The sequence below is a fragment of the Bacillus rossius genome, chromosome 1, assembly GCF_032445375.1.
Source record: "Bacillus rossius redtenbacheri isolate Brsri chromosome 1, Brsri_v3, whole genome shotgun sequence".
In the NCBI taxonomy this organism is placed as follows: Eukaryota; Metazoa; Arthropoda; class Insecta; order Phasmatodea; family Bacillidae; genus Bacillus; species Bacillus rossius.
The window spans coordinates 332,975,252-332,994,798 of NC_086330.1; the positions used below are offsets into that span (position 1 = coordinate 332,975,252).

Genomic DNA, 19,547 nt, shown 5'->3' on the forward strand with positions numbered 1-19,547 from the left:
AGCAGACGACAATGTTTTTGTTTGGCTGTGCGCGAATAAAAGTAGGTACGTTCTTTGTTTATGTGTATACAGTAAATACTAAATAGTGTACTAACAGTTCTGGAATGTATGTTTTACGAATATAGTACCTACACTACTGTTTGAAAGCAAATGAATCAGGTAATTTTTCAAATATTGCATGGTTTTGTTTTGATACCTAGGCCTACTGTAATCACGGTTGAATTTTGTTTACTTTATCTGCCATGTTTGTTCAAATTATGATTTTACCGTATTTTCATTAACGTGAGTTTTTTTCATCACCACGTAAATTAATCTTAATGGAAATCTTTTTTCTAATTAATGTCTTCATATGATTTGCATATGTTATTACATTATTAGTAATAACAAGCAAATCATATGAAGACATTACAGTAGAATCTCAGTGCTAAGTACTTACAGGTACCTCAAGTTTTTGTACTTAGCACTGAAACATGCATACATATCTTTACAAAGAGAAAAAAAATATATAAAAAAATAGCTACAGGAGAGCCGCAATGCCATATGTATTCGCAACTGCGACTTGCTTTTTTCCCCGTGTCTAGTTCTCTGAGTATATCCACTTTTTCCTTAAGCGTGAATTGCTTTCGTTTCTTTTTATCTCCAGGATCATTAATATTCTAGCACAAATACAATGCGTTGTCTAAATAACGTAACCTGAAAATAAACTCAACAATAACAATAAACAATCCTGGCACAGACATCAAACAGTATTTTTAGCGTAGCATAACACTTTTGTCTAAATAATTAATACTTCTCTCAAACCTCCGTCTTTCGATGTATCGAATGGTGTTGTGTTGCTCACGTCTCATACTACGTACGGTATAATCTATGGTTGTGCGCTCAACTGTTTGTTAACTTTGTTTTGAGAATTTAGAGGTTAGAAAATACGTTGCGGTGGTATTTGTGTATCTTTGTTCTACTACATTAATCATTTAGCTGGAAATGTATTTACCAGTTTAAGTAAATTTTGGTGTAGTAATGCCACGCTACTAGTAGAATTTATACGTTATAGTGAAAATGATTCTTTAAACTGAAACCGTTTTGCATGGCGAAGATACGATTTTTGGCGGGGACTAAAAAAAAATTCGTTAAGTGAAATATACTTTATAATAAGGAACGTTATTGTACCGGTATTATACTGTACATTCTTATTAAATTACGATTTCTTTTTCAACTAGAACAAACGAACTTCGGTAAGCTATTGAACTTTCGTTTGGCTCGAAATATTTCGCTAAAAACGAACTTCGACAGATGAAATTCTTACCGAAATCGAAAATGAAAGTAGCAAAATTTCGATTTCGGTATCGGTATACCGAACATTCGCACAACCCTATAAATTCAAATTCGGAATTAATCTCAAACCATCACCACCCCCTTTCTGGACAGATACCCCAACAACTGACCGAATCATAAGTTACAAGAAAACGGTCCTAGCGATTCGGAAATAAATACGGTAGTGCCTACTATTTGCCAGCTAGTAAAATAAATAACGTGACGTGTTTGTAAACGTGTCACGACTGAAATAATTCCAAGCAAGTTTATAAAAATTTGTGTATTATTAACGCGATCAATTAGCAACAAGTATAAAGACGGCTCTGACGTTTTTGGCCTAACGTAGTTATAAACAATGTTATTATTCGTTAATGAAAATGTCCCAACAAATTAATTAAGAGCATATATATTTAAAAAAAAAATGTGCATTGTTATGTTTAATGGCGGGAAAAAATAGATTTTGTCTATTTTATAAATAATAAGAAATGCGTACAAGTATATGTATATTCAAAGGCTTGGTTTATTCGAGTCGAGCATACCTTGGCCTTGAAGCCAAGCGGAAGTTTGATAAAAGAAAGAAAGGATGGGATTCTATTTTTAAAGCCACGCACTTAGGTGGCGACTGCAAGGATGAAGAATGTGACAGACGTCAACGGCAAGATGTCTAGTGCCGAGCGAGAGCGGTGAAGATAAAGCAATCAAATAACCAAGGCGCGCTTCACGCGATCACGCCATAAATTCCTCAGAGACCTCGTTATAGCCGTACTCTCGCTATTACCGTGCTCGGTATAACGGGATTCTACTGTATTTATTTTCTCACTATGATGGAGGCATTAAGCAAATATGCACCACACTAAATAAAATGTCAGAGATGCTTACATTTCTAAATATTAACTCAAACTTCATTATCTTACATGGTGGAAACAATAAATCCAATTCTTGCAGTTCCTCACAATTTTTTTAATCGTTTAACATTAAATTTTCTGTTCTTGAGTTAAAGATGTACATGTTGAAACATCTCAAAATGTCTTTTTTTTATGGTTAGATTTTCTTAGAGAATTATTTTGTTGACTTTATTTATAATCACGTGTTAAAATTTAATTAAGTTCGGATATTTAACAGATACATTTCTATTAAACGAACACAACTTCTTTCAATTAGATTGTTTACATTTTAGAAATAGAAAAAGTTACAAATGTTTCTGTTGCAAGTTGGAATATTTGAAAATTCGTTGCTGCAAACTGTCTTTCCAAAATATTTCTATTGTGGTAGAACAAGCATCGCTCAATGCACGATCATCGATCAGGAGTTTTAAGTTGCTTTAAAACCTATTTTCATAAAGAACCAATAATCTTCTGCTTATTTAATTAAAAACCACATTTACAACTTCCTGCATATTACATTAAATATCAAAGGGGAGAGAAATAAAACTAAACTTAATTTTGGCGTTTCACGTTATCAAAGTTTTGGTTCACGGTTGTAGTGCACACTAACCATGAAAGTGTGCGGGCTATCAGATATAATTAACTTGGCACCAGACAGCGTGCACTGCATGCTATTGGTGAGCTATCGATTACGATATTCGACTACGTGCATTCTATAGAGGCAGCAATGTAACCAAACATGATGCCAACTAGCACTAGCTACATTTTCACATGTGCTACCCAGCGGCAGCAAACTGATAAAGGTTATAATGTTTTAAAATGTGTTTGAAACATAATTTACACATCAACCAACTTTGTATTTCTGGTAATGAAGTATGTAAATGGTAATATTGTAATGAATAATCTATTTCAACTTAAAAAAAATCATTACCGTATTTAAACGCATAATGTCCGCCATCGCATAATGTCCGCACATTAAATACTTGAAATGGAATTTTTAAAAATCCGCATGAAGTCCGCACCAGACAAAGCAACCTTGGCCACCCCTGAAAGGCACAGTAACGATATGGAAATTGGGCCGAGGGAAGGGTGCCAATTTTACGAAGCAGCGATTTTACTTTTGCAATCCGCGGAACCGTGAACATACGTAAAATCAGGGTACTAGTAAACTAATTATGAGAGAACAATTTTTTTACTCTACACAATACATGTAAAATTTTGAGGAAAAAAATTTTTTTTTTCTGACTTCACCTCATAATGTCCGCACCCCATTTTTTTTGTCAAAAATGTAGCCAAATTACTGCGGACATTCATTATGCGAGTAAATACGGTATATACTGGAAATTAAGTTTTTGGACAACTTCTTACATGTAAAAAAATAATTTGGATCTTATGGAGAAAATGGCAGGACCGTAACATTTGACCTTAGACTGGAAATGGTATTGTGTGGAAAAATCCTAAACAAGTTTTACTGTAATATTATAGTTACCACTAAAACCACAGTTTTCGTATGCATGATGAGAACTCTGTGCACCAAATCAGAGCATCATGCTTGGAGACTTTACCGCGCTAGAAAAAGCAGGGAGTATCGCACATACCATCTTGCCCCACTAACGCAAATACACCCTTAACAATGCGGGCCCCTCAAATAATTCACCTCGGGAATACTGGAAAATACTTTTCTTTACATGTACTATCATAATATGTTTTGTTTTATTTACTGGAAGCAAAGAAGCACAGTTAAATAATTTCATGCCAAATCCAACCACATAGGTGTACCTATCATCCCATGTCACTAACACAAATACTTAAGCCACGGACTAAGAAGGGGATGGGGGTGGGTGCGGGGGAACTTAATTGCATGGATACAAGTGAGTTTTCGTATTCATGTAATTCTTAATTATGGAACATGATGGTTCTCTTTAATCATGGAAAGTTTAGACTTCAAAAAGCAAACTGCATAGTGTAACATTTAAATATTTTGGTTTTGGAAATTTGTCACAATAAAAAAAGGCCATAATTGCACCAAGTTAATGTTGAATCTAACAGAGGGTTGGTAAAGAACCCGCGACCTTCACCAGCAGGTTCAGGAGTGTTGTCGCACATGCAGACGGGCCTGAGCGGCAACGCAGTGGTGTTGAGTGTGCTGTACTGTGGTGGAGTGATGATGCAGGAGTGTGGTTGTTATGCATGCAGATGGGTCTGAGCGACAACACAGTGGTGCTGAGCGTGCTGTACTGCGGTGGATTGATGGTGTAGGAGTGCTGTTGTTGCGCGCGCAGACGGGCCTGAGCGGCAATGCAGTGGTGCTGAGTGTGCTGTACTGCGGTGGAGTGATGGTCAGCGAGCAGCAGCTGTCGGTGGGCGGCCTCTCTTCCTTCCTGCTGTACGCGGCCTACATCGGCGTGGCCTTGGGAGGAGTCTCCAGCTGCTACTCCGAGCTCAACCGGGGTCTGGGTGCCAGCGCTCGCATCTGGGAGATTGTCGACCGAGTACCGGCCATTCCTACTTCAGGTACCCAACCTTGTTGGTCGTCTTGGCTGCGGCTTTCTCTATCGCTTTGTTGAAGAGTTCTCTGGGGTTGTGACTTGCACAGTGTGTTTGCCTATGAAGTTGTGAGTTCAAAGGACATTAAAACTTAAAATAGCATTGCAGGACCTTCTGTAGTTATGTACCACCTATAATTCTTTAGTTGGTGTGGTTTTTATGCCAAGAACTAATGGCAATGAAGAAACACATAGATAATATGATGTGATACCTAAAGATAAACTGCTCCAAACCAGATTGTTTTAAATAAACACTAGTAAGTAAAACAGTAGAACCATATAATATTTTAAATTCCAACTGCCTTCTTAAAAAAAAACTGTGGTAGGTGAGATAATATTTATTGAGCAGGAAAAACTGAACCACTTTCTTTAAATTTTCAAGGTGCCAGGAATAAAAATATTGAAAGACGAAAAGGGGTGGTGAGATGAGAATTGTAGCATTGACCGAAAGAATGGGTGTGGGGAACTGAGTACCCCGATAAAACTCTTTTCGTGTACGACAATGTCCACGACGTTTTCCACTGGTGAAAACTCACTTGGTGGGAGGCAAGTGATCGGACCATTTGACCATCGTGCTCCCTACCTAAACCTGTTGTACAATACACACGATCAACCCAGGGGACTTGGGAACAAGGCCGTGCTGCAACGCACCGGAACAGTGTCGACATGTGACCGGGACAGTGTGCTTGCAGGCGGCGCGGTGCCGTCCGGGGAGGTCGCAGGGCGCGTCTCCTTCCGGGGGGTGCGGTTCAGCTACCCGTCGCGGCCCAGCTCGCTCATCTTCCAGGACCTGAGCCTGGACATTCCAGCGGGCGGCATCATGGCCGTGGTGGGCGCCAGCGGCTCGGGCAAGAGCACGCTCGCGGCCTTGCTGCTGAGGCTGTACGACCCTGACCGGGGGCAGGTGCTGCTGGACGGCCGGCCCATCACCGGCCTCGACGTCCGCTGGCTGCGGAGGCACATCGGCACCGTCAGTCAGGTCAGTTCCCGAACCACTCCTTGATAGCTTCAGGCTAGATTACCTGCTACAGGGTTGACGTCTGCAAGGGACACCGGAAGTCTGAATACCCGCGATAAAATCTGGTGAACAAGATAGATAGTGTGCACGCATGTGTGAATATTTACAGGACATAGACAATTTTCTCCTTTCTCTTTTCATCATATTGACTTGTTTGTAGTGCTTGGCATTGTGGGAAAACAAACAAGGAGTCTAGCAAGATGGTGGTTTGTGTTAGTGGTTTGTAATTAGTTGTGGTGAAAATAAAATACATTATCCGGCAATAGATGTTGTTGAGTTTATACATCAAAACATAATTTTGGTCCTCCGGGCCGGATAAAAGATATGAGCAACCAGTTTTAAAAACATTTGTGTGTGTGTGTGCTATTGGTTTCATGGCGGCTTCAACAACCGAGTTACAGCTTATCATTTTTGACTATGTTATGGACAAAGTAAACGAAGTTAGTGCAATTTTAAAGGAAACAGCCAACAATCCAGATCTTTTTGAAGAATTTGCAATTGCGTTTGAAGAAGTCTCAGAAAAGAAAGAAGAATTGCTGGCTAACTACTTTGCTTTGTGTGCAGTACCGCCGAAACCAGAAGTACGAACAGTTGATGAATTGGGGACAGCCTTTGTGACGTTCGAAAGGTTGTTTAGGCAGCTTCGTATTGAACATAATCGGTGTACAGTTAGAGCGGCAGACCTAACCTCTCGTGCAACATTCTCACGTGCAGTCCTGCCTCCACTTCCTTTGCCGGTGTTTTCAGGAAGCAGGGCAGAATGGTCATCCTTTTCTGAGCTTTTTAAATCCATTGTGCATCAAGATGTGTCACTCAGCAACGTGCAGAAACTGCATTATCTTATTGGATGCCTGAAAGATGAGCCAAGAGAGCTGGTAAGTAATTTACCCCTCACCAACGAAAATTACGAAGTAATTTGGTCATTGCTGGAAAAGAAATACCATAATCTACGCATTGCTGCTACCATTCATGTTCAGAAAATACTTAATCTTCCATCTGTGCATTCTAACCCACCAGACTCATTATCCCGCTTTGTTAGTGTGGTGCAAGAGAATTTGAATGCATTAAGGGCTGATAATTTTCCAGTGTCTGAGTGGAGCTTTCTCCTACTGAATATTCTTCTTGAGAAACTAGACTCAAATTTACGTGAATCATTTGAAATAGCTGTGGAGCAAGATTTGCCCACTTGTGACCATCTCCTTGCATTCTTAGAGCGTCGTGCTGTGGCGAATGAAAATGTTAAACTACTTAGTGTTCAAGGGAATCATGAGGTTAAAACCTCTACAGTTGGTCGTAGCTACAACAGGACTGCAACATTTAGTGTGAAACCACCCTTTAGACCAACCAGTGGCCGAAGCACTGCCCTCGTAGCAGTTGGAAATGTTATGTGCTGTGCATTTTGTAACGAAAATCATTCACTTAGTAAGTGTGAACATTTTTTGTCTAAGAACATTGATGAGAGGATGCAGTTTGTGAAGGAGCAAAATATGTGTTTTAATTGTTTGAAAAAACATCATTATGCTCAGAGATGTTTATCAAAATTTTCATGCAATCATTGTCAAAAGAGACACCATTCAGTTTTGCACTTTAACCACAACAATCACCCAACTCAGCCAGAGAGTACTCAAAATGATACAAATGATACTCCAGCTTATGAACCATTTGTAAATAAATTACAATCGCTACATCTGTCAGGTGATAATCAGGATCAATCAACTACCATTTTATTAACCACTGCTCTTGTGCATGTGAGAGATGGAAGTGGACAGTTTCAAGTGGTAAGAGCCTTGCTAGATGGTGCTTCACAAACTACATTTTTGACTGAAGATTGTGTACAGCGGTTGGGATTGAAACGTCATCGTCAGAATGTCGAAATTGCTGGTGTTGGTCAGACTCCTGTGCCAGGGGCCAGAGGCATTGTCCATTGTTCAATAAAACCAGTGGATTCTCAACATATTCAGTTTAATGTAAAGGGCACAGTTCTATCTGAAATAACACATCCCATGCCTTGTTCAAGAATCTCACAAGGCTCAGTTACTCACCTCAAGGGTTTAAAATTAGCAGATCCATCATTCGACAAACCTGGGCCTGTTGACATGCTCCTTTCAGCTGATATCGTCAGTGAAGTGCTGACTGGAGCTAAATTACCAGGGGAGCCTAATGCTTTCCACTCTCTGTTTGGTTGGGTTGTGAGTGGTAAGGCCAAGTGTGAAACACATGTGAACCCACCTGTGTCATGCTTGATAAGAACAACTAACCTAGATGTACAATTACAGAAGTTTTGGGAAATTGAAGAAGTGCCATCAGTCGACCTTATATCAGATGATGACAAGAAATGTGAAGACCACTTCCTTGCAACACATGAACGCAATGCTGAAGGGCGATACATACTTCGTTTACCATTCAATCAGGAGGTGAAGGACATGGGTCATTCTTTGCACTCTGCTTTATCAAGATTTGAGCGCCTAGAGTGTAGGTTGAAGAAGTCACCTGATCTCGCGAGGGAATATAGCCAGTTTCTCAAAGAATATGAATGTTTAGGCCACATGACCCGCGTGACAAGCATTCAGCATATTCAGGGTCAAGATGATGAAATAGCCTATGTCATTCCTCATCATGCTGTACTCAAGGAATCAAGTTTTACCACAAAACTTCGTGTGGTGTTTGATGGGTCAGCAGCAACTTCTAAAGGCATCTCATTGAATGATTTGCTCCTTACTGGTCCAAAACTTCATAAAAACATTGGTGATATTCTTTTGAACTTTCGAACTAGGCCTGTTGTTTTCACTGCAGACATCTGTAAGATGTATCGACAGATTCAAATCCATCCTGATGACTGGAAATACCAGTGCATTCTATGGCGACCGTCTCCCGAAGAAAGTGTCCATGTTTATCAACTGAAGACTGTCACATATGGTTTAGCATCTTCTCCTTACCAAGCTTTGAGAACCTTGCAGCAATTGGCCTTGGTCGAAGCCCAGAAATATCCTCAGGCATCAAAAACATTGTTAAGAGATGTGTTTGTAGATGACATTGTAACAGGAGCAAATTCTGTAGAAGAGGCAGTGCAACTTAAGTGTGAACTCGTGGACTTGTTAGCTCAAGGAGGATTTGAGTTACGTAAATGGTCATCCAACAATTCCAGTGTGTTGGAGGATATGCCTGTAGCACATTGCGAGACTCTCAGAAGCTTTGATCAAGACACAAGTCCAGCAGTTAAGGTTCTGGGCATTCATTGGTGTCCCATCACTGACGAGTTTATGTACCACATCAATGTACCCCATCTATCTGTCACAAAACGAGGAATTCTCTCCACCATTGCTAGGTTGTTTGATCCATGTGGATGGGTGTCCCCAGTTATAGTTTGGGTTAAAATATTGCTCCAGACTCTTTGGACACTGGGATTAGAATGGGATCAGCCAGTCACTGCAGATGTTGCTCAACAGTGGTTACACTTCAGAACATCATTGTCTTCCCTGACTAATGTAAGGATTCCACGATATATCCATTTTCTGGATGCCTGCTGCATTCAGTTTCACGGATTTTGTGATGCCTCTGAAAAGGCATATGCTGCAGTGATTTATGTAAGACTTGTGGACAAAACTGGTATGGTCTCAACCCATCTAGTAATCGCCAAGTCAAAGGTGGCACCGCTAAAGACATTGCCCATCCCCAGACTTGAGTTATTGGGTGCTATGCTGCTTGCTAAATTGTGGTTATATGTGAACACATTGTTTGAGAGCAGATTGGACAATTTTACTATGTACATGTGGTCAGATTCAACGACTGTGTTGTCATGGCTTAAATCATCTCCTCACAAGTTTAAGGCCTTTGTAGCAAACCGTGTGTCCGAGATTCAAGCTATCACACCCCCAGGAATTTGGCGCTATGTTCCCTCAGTGTGCAACCCAGCTGACTTAGCATCCCGAGGTGTTTATCCTGATCAATTGATTGAGAGTTCTCTGTGGTTTCATGGTCCAGATTGGTTGGTATATTCAGACACAGAATGGCCTGTTAACAAATTTGAGGTATCACCTTTCCTAGAGCTTCCAGAATGAAAGCCGGTGCAAAGTCAGGCCCTTGCAGTGCAAGAGGACAGACAAAATGAATTGGTGAAATTGTTGGAAACATTTTCATCATTTTCAAAACTTAAGCGAGTAACAGCATGGATACTCAGAGCCAAAAATGTATTCTCAAAACTCCCGCATTGTGATTCTAAGATATTGAAGTGTGAGGAGATGCAGTCTGCACTGATGTTTTGGATCCATGTAGTGCAACATCAGTATTTTATGAAAGAAATCAAACTCCTGAAGCGCAATGAATGTTCCAGTAATTTGCGGAGTTTGTATCCATTTATTGACTCCCTCGGAATTGTCAGGGTGGGCGGACGTTTGCAATATGCTTGTTTGCCTGAAAGTACCAAACACCCAGTATTGCTTCCAGGAAAATGTCATCTTTCAAAGCTTATTGTAACCTTTTACCATGTCACATATCTCCATGCAGGACCTCAAGCTACTCAATCTCTCATTCAAAGGCAGTTTTGGATTGTGGGTGCTCGACATCTCATTCGGCACTGTATTCATCGGTGTATCTCATGTTTCAGGTTGACTGCAAGGTCTCCTGCACCTCTAATGGGGAATCTCCCAAGTGTAAGATTTTCACAAGTGCGTCCTTTTCTGAAGGTTGGTGTGGACTTTGCTGGACCCTTTTCTTCTAAGACCACCAAAACACGTAAAGCCCCAATCAGTAAAAGTTATCTTTGTTTGTTTGTGTGTATGTCAAGTAAGGCAACACATTTGGAGGTTGTGTCCTCACTATGTACAGAAGCATTTCTAGCTGCTCTAAAAAGATTTGTATCTCTGAGAGGAACACCATCTGACATACATTCAGATCAAGGTAAAAACTTTATTGGTGCTGACAGACACATGAAAGAAATTCATCAAGCCTTGTTTACTGAGCCTGCCTGGCAGATGCTGCAAGATCACCTAGCTGACCTCAACATTGTGTGGCACTTCAATCCTCCCGCTGGCCCACAGTTTGGAGGTCTATGGGAGGCAGCTGTCAAGTCGGCAAAGGTGCACATGAAAAGAGTTATTGGCAATCAAATACTCACATTTGAAGAACTGACCACACTCTTTACTGAAATCTCAGCAATTTTAAACTCAAGACCATTGTGCCCTTTGTCAGCAGATCCCTCAGAATTTGATGTTTTGACTCCTGGACATTTTTTGATTGGTTCTCCTCTTGTTGGCATACCGGAACAGGATCTATCCCACCTTTTGGAGAATCGTTTGGATAGATGGCAGCTCATCACCAAACTGAAGCAGTGCATCTGGAAACGCTGGAGCACCGAGTATCTCCACACGCTCCATCAAAGGACAAAGTGGAATACTGCAGTACCCAATGTTAAGGAGAATGCATTAGTGTTAGTGAAGGACTCGAACTTGCCACCCTTGAAATGGAGAACTGCCAGAGTTATCAAAACTCACCCGGGTAGAGATGGTGTTGTAAGAGTTGTCACACTGAGAACTTCTACTGGTGAAATTGTGAGACCTGTGACAAAATTTTGCCCTTTACCAATCTCCTAAACTTATGGACATAATCAGGAGCTTTTGTGATGTTGGATCTTATTCGTTTTGTGTTTTAGTATCAAGGTTATGTATGAAGTATGGAAAAAAAAAAAAGTCATTTTTTTGGTGGGCGGTATGTGCACGCATGTGTGAATATTTACAGGACATAGACAATTTTCTCCTTTCTCTTTTCATCATATTGACTTGTTTGTAGTGCTTGGCATTGTGGGAAAACAAACAAGGAGTCTAGCAAGATGGTGGTTTGTGTTAGTGGTTTGTAATTAGTTGTGGTGAAAATAAAATACATTATCCGGCAATAGATGTTGTTGAGTTTATACATCAAAACAGATAGTATTAGCTTAATCTAGATATTAAATCCATACTAAGTTGTTTATAGTTACATTTCCATCTTTAATAAGTATTGAATATAAAAATAGCCCAAAATTTATTTTAGAAGTACATATTTTTTATTCATTGATGTTCTTTCTACCTTTAAGGGGAATCACAAGCCCCTGTACCTCCATCTCTGGATACACCTCTGTACCTACTGGATTAACTCTTTGAGTTTTTGCAAAGTGGGAAACATGGTAGTCGTTGCCGTGAATTAGTGATGGCTCAATATCTGATATCAGATATCAGTTGTCTTCACTTTTTGCGATATCGGCTATCTGTAAAATAAAACTGATATCGGTTATTGGTTACAGAATTTGATGCTGCTTGGAAGATAACAAGGGATTCATACTTCTGTAAAAGGCACAAAGGTTTTTTTTTGCCCCCTTGTGACACTAGATGATCCCTATTTTTGTCATTCAGGTAAAAAAAGATAGTTGCCCGAGATGTCACATGAACATCACCAGTGCAGTTACTACTCTGTGGAGGAGAGAAAGGAGGAGGGTGTGCTGGCATGCGGTCAGCCCAGCCAATGGGTATTACGTAGCCCAAAAACATGTCAAAGCGTGTCAGAATATCAGAATTTTATTTCTTATGTTTGAGACCTAATGTTTTTCACCAGATCTATGCAAGTTTTTATTTTTACCACACTGGATTGAGGAGGCCTGAAAACTGTCAACTTTCACACCATTGTTCCCTTGTGCTGTGCCGTTTCAGTGCCATTTTCAGGCACAAATGTATGAATTTAAATTTGATTTTTAATTTTTAAAGAAGGAAACCAAATAATAAATTTGTATTTTTTTATTTTATTTAATTTTTTTTCCATTACTGTACACTCCGACGTAATCTTGTGCTACCCAGTGCACCTGCACTTGTTCGCAGGCTTCAATTAGATACTGTTTGCTGACGATTTGCGATCGCAGCATCTCGGCCGCGGTTCGCGTCACATTTTCTCCATGTAACAGAATGACTTTCGTGCTAGCGAAAGATACCCCAAGCCCACTGCTAGCAACTTTCATTGCTCAGGGGCAAGCATACGTAAGGGTTTTGCCAGCACGCCTCTGGACCAAGTTACAGCCAGCGGCGACACCTCGGGACGGTCCACATGACGCCTTTCCCAGGCGACTTAGCAAATTTAAACCCCCCTCCCCTCATCACCCACCTGTGGCTTCACTGTAACTCCAACCCGGAGCAACGACCCCCCAGTGAACCCAGGCGGAGACATTGTCTCTTCAAGGACTTTCGCCCTTGTCAAACAGAGCCCTCAGCGAAGTCTAGCGGCGGGAAAAATCCCTAACCTTGCTCTGAGCGCTGGTCGCGAGCGCGCCCACTGCACTCTAGCGGATGCTACTGTGACCCTCCAGGCAGGTTCTCGTCTTGCCCGCCGGAGTGCACTACTCATCCCTCCCATAAGAGACAGCTTGTCACAATCGACCTTGGCAACAGTCGCAGTGCGATTGCGATTTTAGTTCGCCTACGACTCGCGTGAGAGCGCGGCGAACAAGTTGCAGTCTGCTTCGCCCCTTCGGGCATCTCCGGACACCTTCGGGCAATCACACCCCCCCCCCCCCCCCCTTTCTTTGGCTGGGGGCAGTTGCTTCCTTTAATTAGGCGCTCCGACGCCATTTTTTAAAGATTCGGCGGGTAGCATCTGGTCTGTGCGGACCACGCGTCGCGATCCGCGAGAGTTAATCTCCGTTGTTCGTCCCAGACTCGACACTACGTCATGTAGTCGCCAACGTCAAGGCATAGAGGCCTCAATTTTCTTATTTTTAAATTTTGCTGCCCGCAATAGTTTTTTTTTTTTTTTGTTAATCTAAATTCTTTCATTATCTCTAATCGTGATTACCGAGAACTTCCGTGCCGCGAGCTGTATTCCCTGCTCCTGGAGGCAGCCTACATGACTTCACCCCGCTGTTTTGGGTAAGTGGTCGTCATCCCTACCCCCCCTTTTTTTGCCTTTCACTGGGCATAGTCTTGCCCAGGCTTAGCCGCCTGTTAACCAGTCTAAGTAATTTGGGACTTTGGTTGCAGGCGGGGTCCAAGTTGAGGACCAAGTTGAGGTCCAAAATTAGCTCCAAGTTCAGCTTCGAAGTTTATCTCCAAAATTAACTCCAAGTTTAACTCCGAGTTTATCTCCAAGTTTCTACTCAAAATGATTTCTTCTGGACTTTAATCTGCCGAAACCTCCGGTGCCAGGACACAGGATATAATTAAATTTCAATGTAATTGTTTCTTTCTTTTGAGCCTGCGAGCTAACTTAAAACCAGTATTAAGTTCAAGATGTATTATGGTGTTACTTTTATATGTATTTTGTTGCCCCGGGGCTCCCTCCATTTTGTAATCAATATGTTTTAATACCAATGTAATTAAAAGATAAAAACAAAAGTTAATTAGTTTAGTTAAAGGGCACTTATATAAATCAAACCACCAGTCTTGTTATTTCATTATTATTCATCCCCGATCCACATAGCCTACTAGAGTTGCTAGGAGGTTATAAATAAAATTCTTTTATACGACATCTGGGCACCTCTGTGATTATTGTTGTTATTGTTTTGTTTTCTGGGCTGACACTTCCAAGGCCTTAATTTAATTATTCACTTTTGAGTATTTACCTGCAGCCCAGCGTTTGTTATAAAAAATGGTAGCAGAGCGTGGTTTCGATCCACGGACCTCTGGGTTATGGGCCCAGCACGTATTTATTATCAGTGTACTGACAGTTTTAATATATTTGATCATCTTCCTGTAAAATGCAAACATGTTTGCCAATAGCAAGGGTGTTAGTTATGGACCTTGGACAACCGCTTTTGTTAGTAGTGGGGTAATAAGTCAACCATAATTAGGGCTGTGGAGTATATAATTATCTGATTTGATGTAATTTTAATACAAGAAATTCCAATACAGAATTTCATTGTAGATTTAACGAAAGGAACGAGTTGTATGAATATTTAAAATCCTCAATTTTTTTTATTCCGCCTTAAGAAAATTGTTCATTATTATTAAAAAGTACATATTTATTAACTAAATAAAGCAAACATAAATAAAACAAAGCTAAAAATAAAAATTTTAGTCTGCCAGAAAGTGTCATTCTTGTCTTTAATTGCTTAAATGCTGCGAAAAAATAAAACAGTGATTCGTTACTTTCATCCAGATGCAATAAAATCTAACAAATCTTGTGTGCAAATTTTAAGAAGTCATTGTGGATACTAGCAGCTCAATTTTCTGTATGTGCAGGAACCAGTTTTGTTCTCGTGTTCAATACGCGACAACATTGTGTATGGGGCAGACAACCCGGAGGAAGTGACAGATGACCAGCTCTTCGCTGCGGCCAAAGAAGCAAATGCTTACGACTTCATAGTGAATACGTTTCCTGAAGGGTTCAACACTAAGGTTGGAGAACGAGGCGTGATGTTGTCCGGCGGTCAGAAGCAACGGGTGGCCATCGCCCGTGCACTCATCAAGGTACAGTAGCTTCCAGAATACCTGTGTGCATACATTTCACGTGCCAAGGAATCCCAAGAAGGCAGGTAGGTCTTACTTTCTTCTGCAGCCTTAATATGATTCTTAAATTCACTATGCTTCTATGAATAATTATTAAATTTGGTGCACTTAATATGCCACGCATGTTTTTATATTCTCAAGTGTTGACATTGATGAGACCCAGAAGAAACAAGATTTGCTATCAAAGGTTTTTATTTTTTATTTATAGAATAATGTTCAATAACATTTGATCGAGAGGGTTTTATTGTTATGGTAGTTATTGGCCACCAAATACATATCTTGATTTTATTCCTTTTTAATTTCCTTATATTGTATGTGTTCCAGAATCCGCGTATTCTTCTACTGGACGAGGCAACAAGGTAATTTCACACTGTGTAATGCACCATGTGCTGTTTCCATATTTGTTGTGAAAATAAAATAGAAATTTATATAATGATAGAGTTTAAGATGTAAAAATACCATGCATAAAATATGAACTTTATAAACAGAAATTATAGTTATTTTCTATGTTGAGTAATTTGGATTAGTTAACTTGTTCCAATTTTTTTTCATATGAAAATCATGATCATGATAAATAAATCCAACCATCAAGCAATTTGTGTTCAGTTCCCTGTGGAATCTTTGACTCGGAATTTTTTGCACGTAGGAAATCTGGCAGAAGTTGCTGTGAGCAAGTGGGTTTTCTTGTGGGGTTCTCCCATTCTTCCACTAACGAATGCATTCTTTCACTGCTCCATAACACTTTCACTCATCAGTCTGTAGTGACCTCTGTGTGGGGGTGACATTAAACTCTTTAACTCATATGTTCACCAAATCAAAAAGGTGTTTTTTCAAGCAGGAATACGTGTTTGGTTTGAACAGATTTTCTTGAGGGTTAAATGTTCGGGGTCTGCGTCAAATCCACTAAGGACTGGATAGTTCATCATGGTGTTCAAGCGAACGGCTAACAAAGGACTGTGTTTCAGCGCACTTGATGCGGAGAGCGAACACCTTGTGCAAGATGCTCTGGACCGCATAATGAAGGGCCGTACCGTCCTCACAATAGCACATCGCCTCTCTACCATCAGGAACGCAGGTCAGTTCCCAGTGTAGGCTGAAGATATGATACAGACCTATTCTTGTCTTCTGTGCACACGAGGCTAATTTTGGCTTACTATGTACCATCGTAAATGTCAAAATCACATTTTTTTATTACAAATTATACTTCACAAATTATTGATTATGAAGTACAGTAAAATCCAGTTGCTACAACCCCTCACAGTTCCTGGGATTAGAGTCAAAATAGAGGAAGGTGGGGATTGGGAATAAACATTGACAGTTTGACCCACCTTGATTTACACCCATACATCAAAATTACCTTTTTTTCCCCCCCAAGTACAGGTTCAGTCATCTCTAGCAGAAATTGACAAGTTTTCAAAATTATATTTAAATTTATTTTAATAACAGATGTCTTTTCAAACTAAAAAATATTTAAGAAAAACATATTCATGGTTGCTACAGGATTGGAAAACCGGGAAATGTCAGGGAAATTAAAATGGTCAGGGAATTCCGGGAAATGTCAGGGAAAATTCTACGAATTCTGGAAATTTTAAAGTTGTGTATAATTCAAACAAAGCTTTGTTTTGATGCGCTTGTACCGCTACCGAACGACTCCGCTAAAAGGCTGCTGCTTACGGCACACGGCAACTGCAACTTTTTTTTTTACTTGGTCTACGGTTGTCCGTTGCAATAGGCTGTTACAACCACCCGCCATAACTTCTGGCCAATCCAGGCACTCGTTAGTTCACTAGCGAACCCAGGCCTTCATTTGTTCGTGTTTTGCTCCTTTTTAATTTGCCCTTGAGACTTTGTGTTATGTTCCGTTCCATGCAGTGAACTACAGAACGGGCATGGCGTCGTTTATCTTTTGAAGGCTATTTTCACGTGGAATAAGGTGAATACAAAGCTTATTACGTGAATTTAAAGGCGTTGTTTCAGGTGAAGTTAGTTTAGATGCGATCATAAGAAAATAAAGTGCATTTTGATAAAGAGGCAATACCAATTCTCATTTTGAAAACTACCAAGCTGATACGAAAACACGTAGCTTTTGTGTGCGGTTATGTTTTTGCATTTTTTCTACCTATTTTTTTAAATTACTTTTTTTTCAACCGTTATAATCCGTGAGTTCTGTTGCGTGACACATTGTGTATAAAAAATATGCATAACTGAACGTGTTTTTCCCCAGAATCGTTAATTAACATTGTAAGTTTTTAAGAGTATTGCATGTTGTAATGCTGCTATTGTAATTCTCTAGGCCCGTCATATTGCTAGGTGTGAATTTGTAATAGTTTTTTGTATTTGTGTAGTTATATTTTTTTTAAGAATTCATAAACAATAATGTTTTAACCTAACCTGAAAATATTAATATGTACTTTTTTTAGCTTAGAGATGTCGAAGAAAACTACTTTTAAGGAGAATTGGCTCAAGGAGCCACAGTTTCAGCATATCAAACCCTTTGCTAAAAATATAAATTCTGCGTACTGCACTTTATGCTACAAAAGTATTCAACTCAGCAATATGGGTCGAAGAGCTCTCACCAGCCATGTCGAAGGAAAAAAACACATTCGCGATTCTGCCGTCAAAATAACACAAAAAAAACTTTATTTTACCTCATGTTGAAATTTTTATATTAAATTTAATCATATGCACGTTAATATTTATGGTATGTACTTCAAAACCATCAAAAGAAAGTCAGGGAATTTTTCTCTTAAATTTCTGGAAAACAGGGAAAAGTCAGGGAATTCTAAGATTCTATTTCTGTAGCAACCATGATATTGAACTACCTGCTGTCACCAAAAAGAGCATAAACACAGCAAAATGTGTAATACAACTACATATATCTTTTAATAAGTGCTGTCCATTTGGCAGTGTAGGTATTCATAAGAAAAATGAAAGGAATTTGCATTAAAATGATAATATATTATGGGTTATAACTATGCACCACGCCAGAGAGGTCTAGAAAGTTAAGCACCCTGACATAAGCTTTGTTATCACTCCCTTGAGTGGGAGACGTGGCATGTTACAAAGGGTGGTGGAGGGTAATGCAGAGGAGGACGAATGGCAGCCCCTTTTTTTGTAATTGTTCTGATAAATTACCTTTTTTCAACCAATGGGAAAAGAATTGCTTCAGCTGTCAGTATAAACATGTTTGGGGGATTGGGGGCAGGCGTGATTCCGGAAAGTTCCTCTGCATATAAATTTGAAAAACGCTCATAGCATTGCAGGATAACAGTCCTTATGACATGTTTATAACTGATCTTAACAAGGTTCCTTTACCGCTTTTTGAATGTAACTAACCACCAGGGGCCACAGTGTTGTGCGTAGTTTTACAGCTTTTATCAGTTTGCTAATAGTTATAATACATTTTACTCTCGTTTCGATACATTTAATTAAGCAGATAATTGTCACATTCCAGACACACGCACATGCACCTGCATGCACGCACATAGGCGCACACACGCACGTGCACACACACACACACACACATGCACACACACAAAACTGATATTAACTAGGGGTGTGCGGGATCCCGATGCTTCGGGAAAAAGTCGGGAAAATAGGCTTCCCGAAATGCCGGGCGGGAATTTTATAACTCCCGAATTTTTCGGGAAATTGTTTAAAAATTTACAAATGTTTACTAATCATGTGAAAATGTTTTCTATCAATTCAAACTGTTTTTACAATAATATTTTTTATGGATTCGTACATTTTTGAAGGGTTTCTGTACTATTTAAACGCAAAACATCTTTTAAACGTATGCCGATCGTAGCGACAGTTGTGGTGTGCAGTGAATTATGATAATCGTTTACACATACATATCTAATTGGAATATAAAACACGTACATGGAGTACCTTAAATATTGTATGCATTCATAATTATATTTCTTCAAGGGTACAAATTTGCAAGATACGTGAATAGTCAGTTATATAACGTTTTTGCCAGCACCATCGAATACTTAACCTAAAACCACTGTGTGTCCTTAGACACAAACAAAACACATGCACAATCCAACCTTTTCGCCAAAGATATAAGAAATACTAGACTTGCGTTACATAACGAAGCGTAACCGTTCTCATTACTTGATAGCAGTGGCGATATAGAGAACTGTATTGGCACTTTGAAAAATATGAAATCACGTAGTTTTACACCACTGCTCACGAGTATCTAAACATCTATGATTTTGCTTTGGGAGAAAAAAATAATAGTTGTTTACTGTTTAGTTTGGCGGGCTTTGTCGGCTGACGTTACGTTATTAAGGCTTGTGCAAAGTATATGTTCCTATTTTCG

At 39.8% G+C, this 19,547-nt stretch overlaps 1 protein-coding gene across 2 annotated transcripts in view; it reads left to right on the forward strand.

The window, feature by feature from the left end:
- Window positions 1-19,547, forward strand: part of LOC134528058 (ATP-binding cassette sub-family B member 10, mitochondrial-like) — a 53,598-nt gene that overhangs the window by 14,626 nt on the left and 19,425 nt on the right. For both annotated transcript variants that reach the window (XR_010074344.1, XM_063361275.1), the window contains exons 6-10: window positions 4,478-4,709; window positions 5,434-5,720; window positions 14,954-15,181; window positions 15,545-15,579; window positions 16,186-16,295. Coding sequence is in view for 1 of the 2 variants with exons in the window: in XM_063361275.1 (XP_063217345.1) it covers window positions 4,478-4,709; window positions 5,434-5,720; window positions 14,954-15,181; window positions 15,545-15,579; window positions 16,186-16,295 (892 nt within the window). In the remaining variant the exon portion in view is untranslated. The remainder of the gene's footprint in view (window positions 1-4,477; window positions 4,710-5,433; window positions 5,721-14,953; window positions 15,182-15,544; window positions 15,580-16,185; window positions 16,296-19,547) is intronic.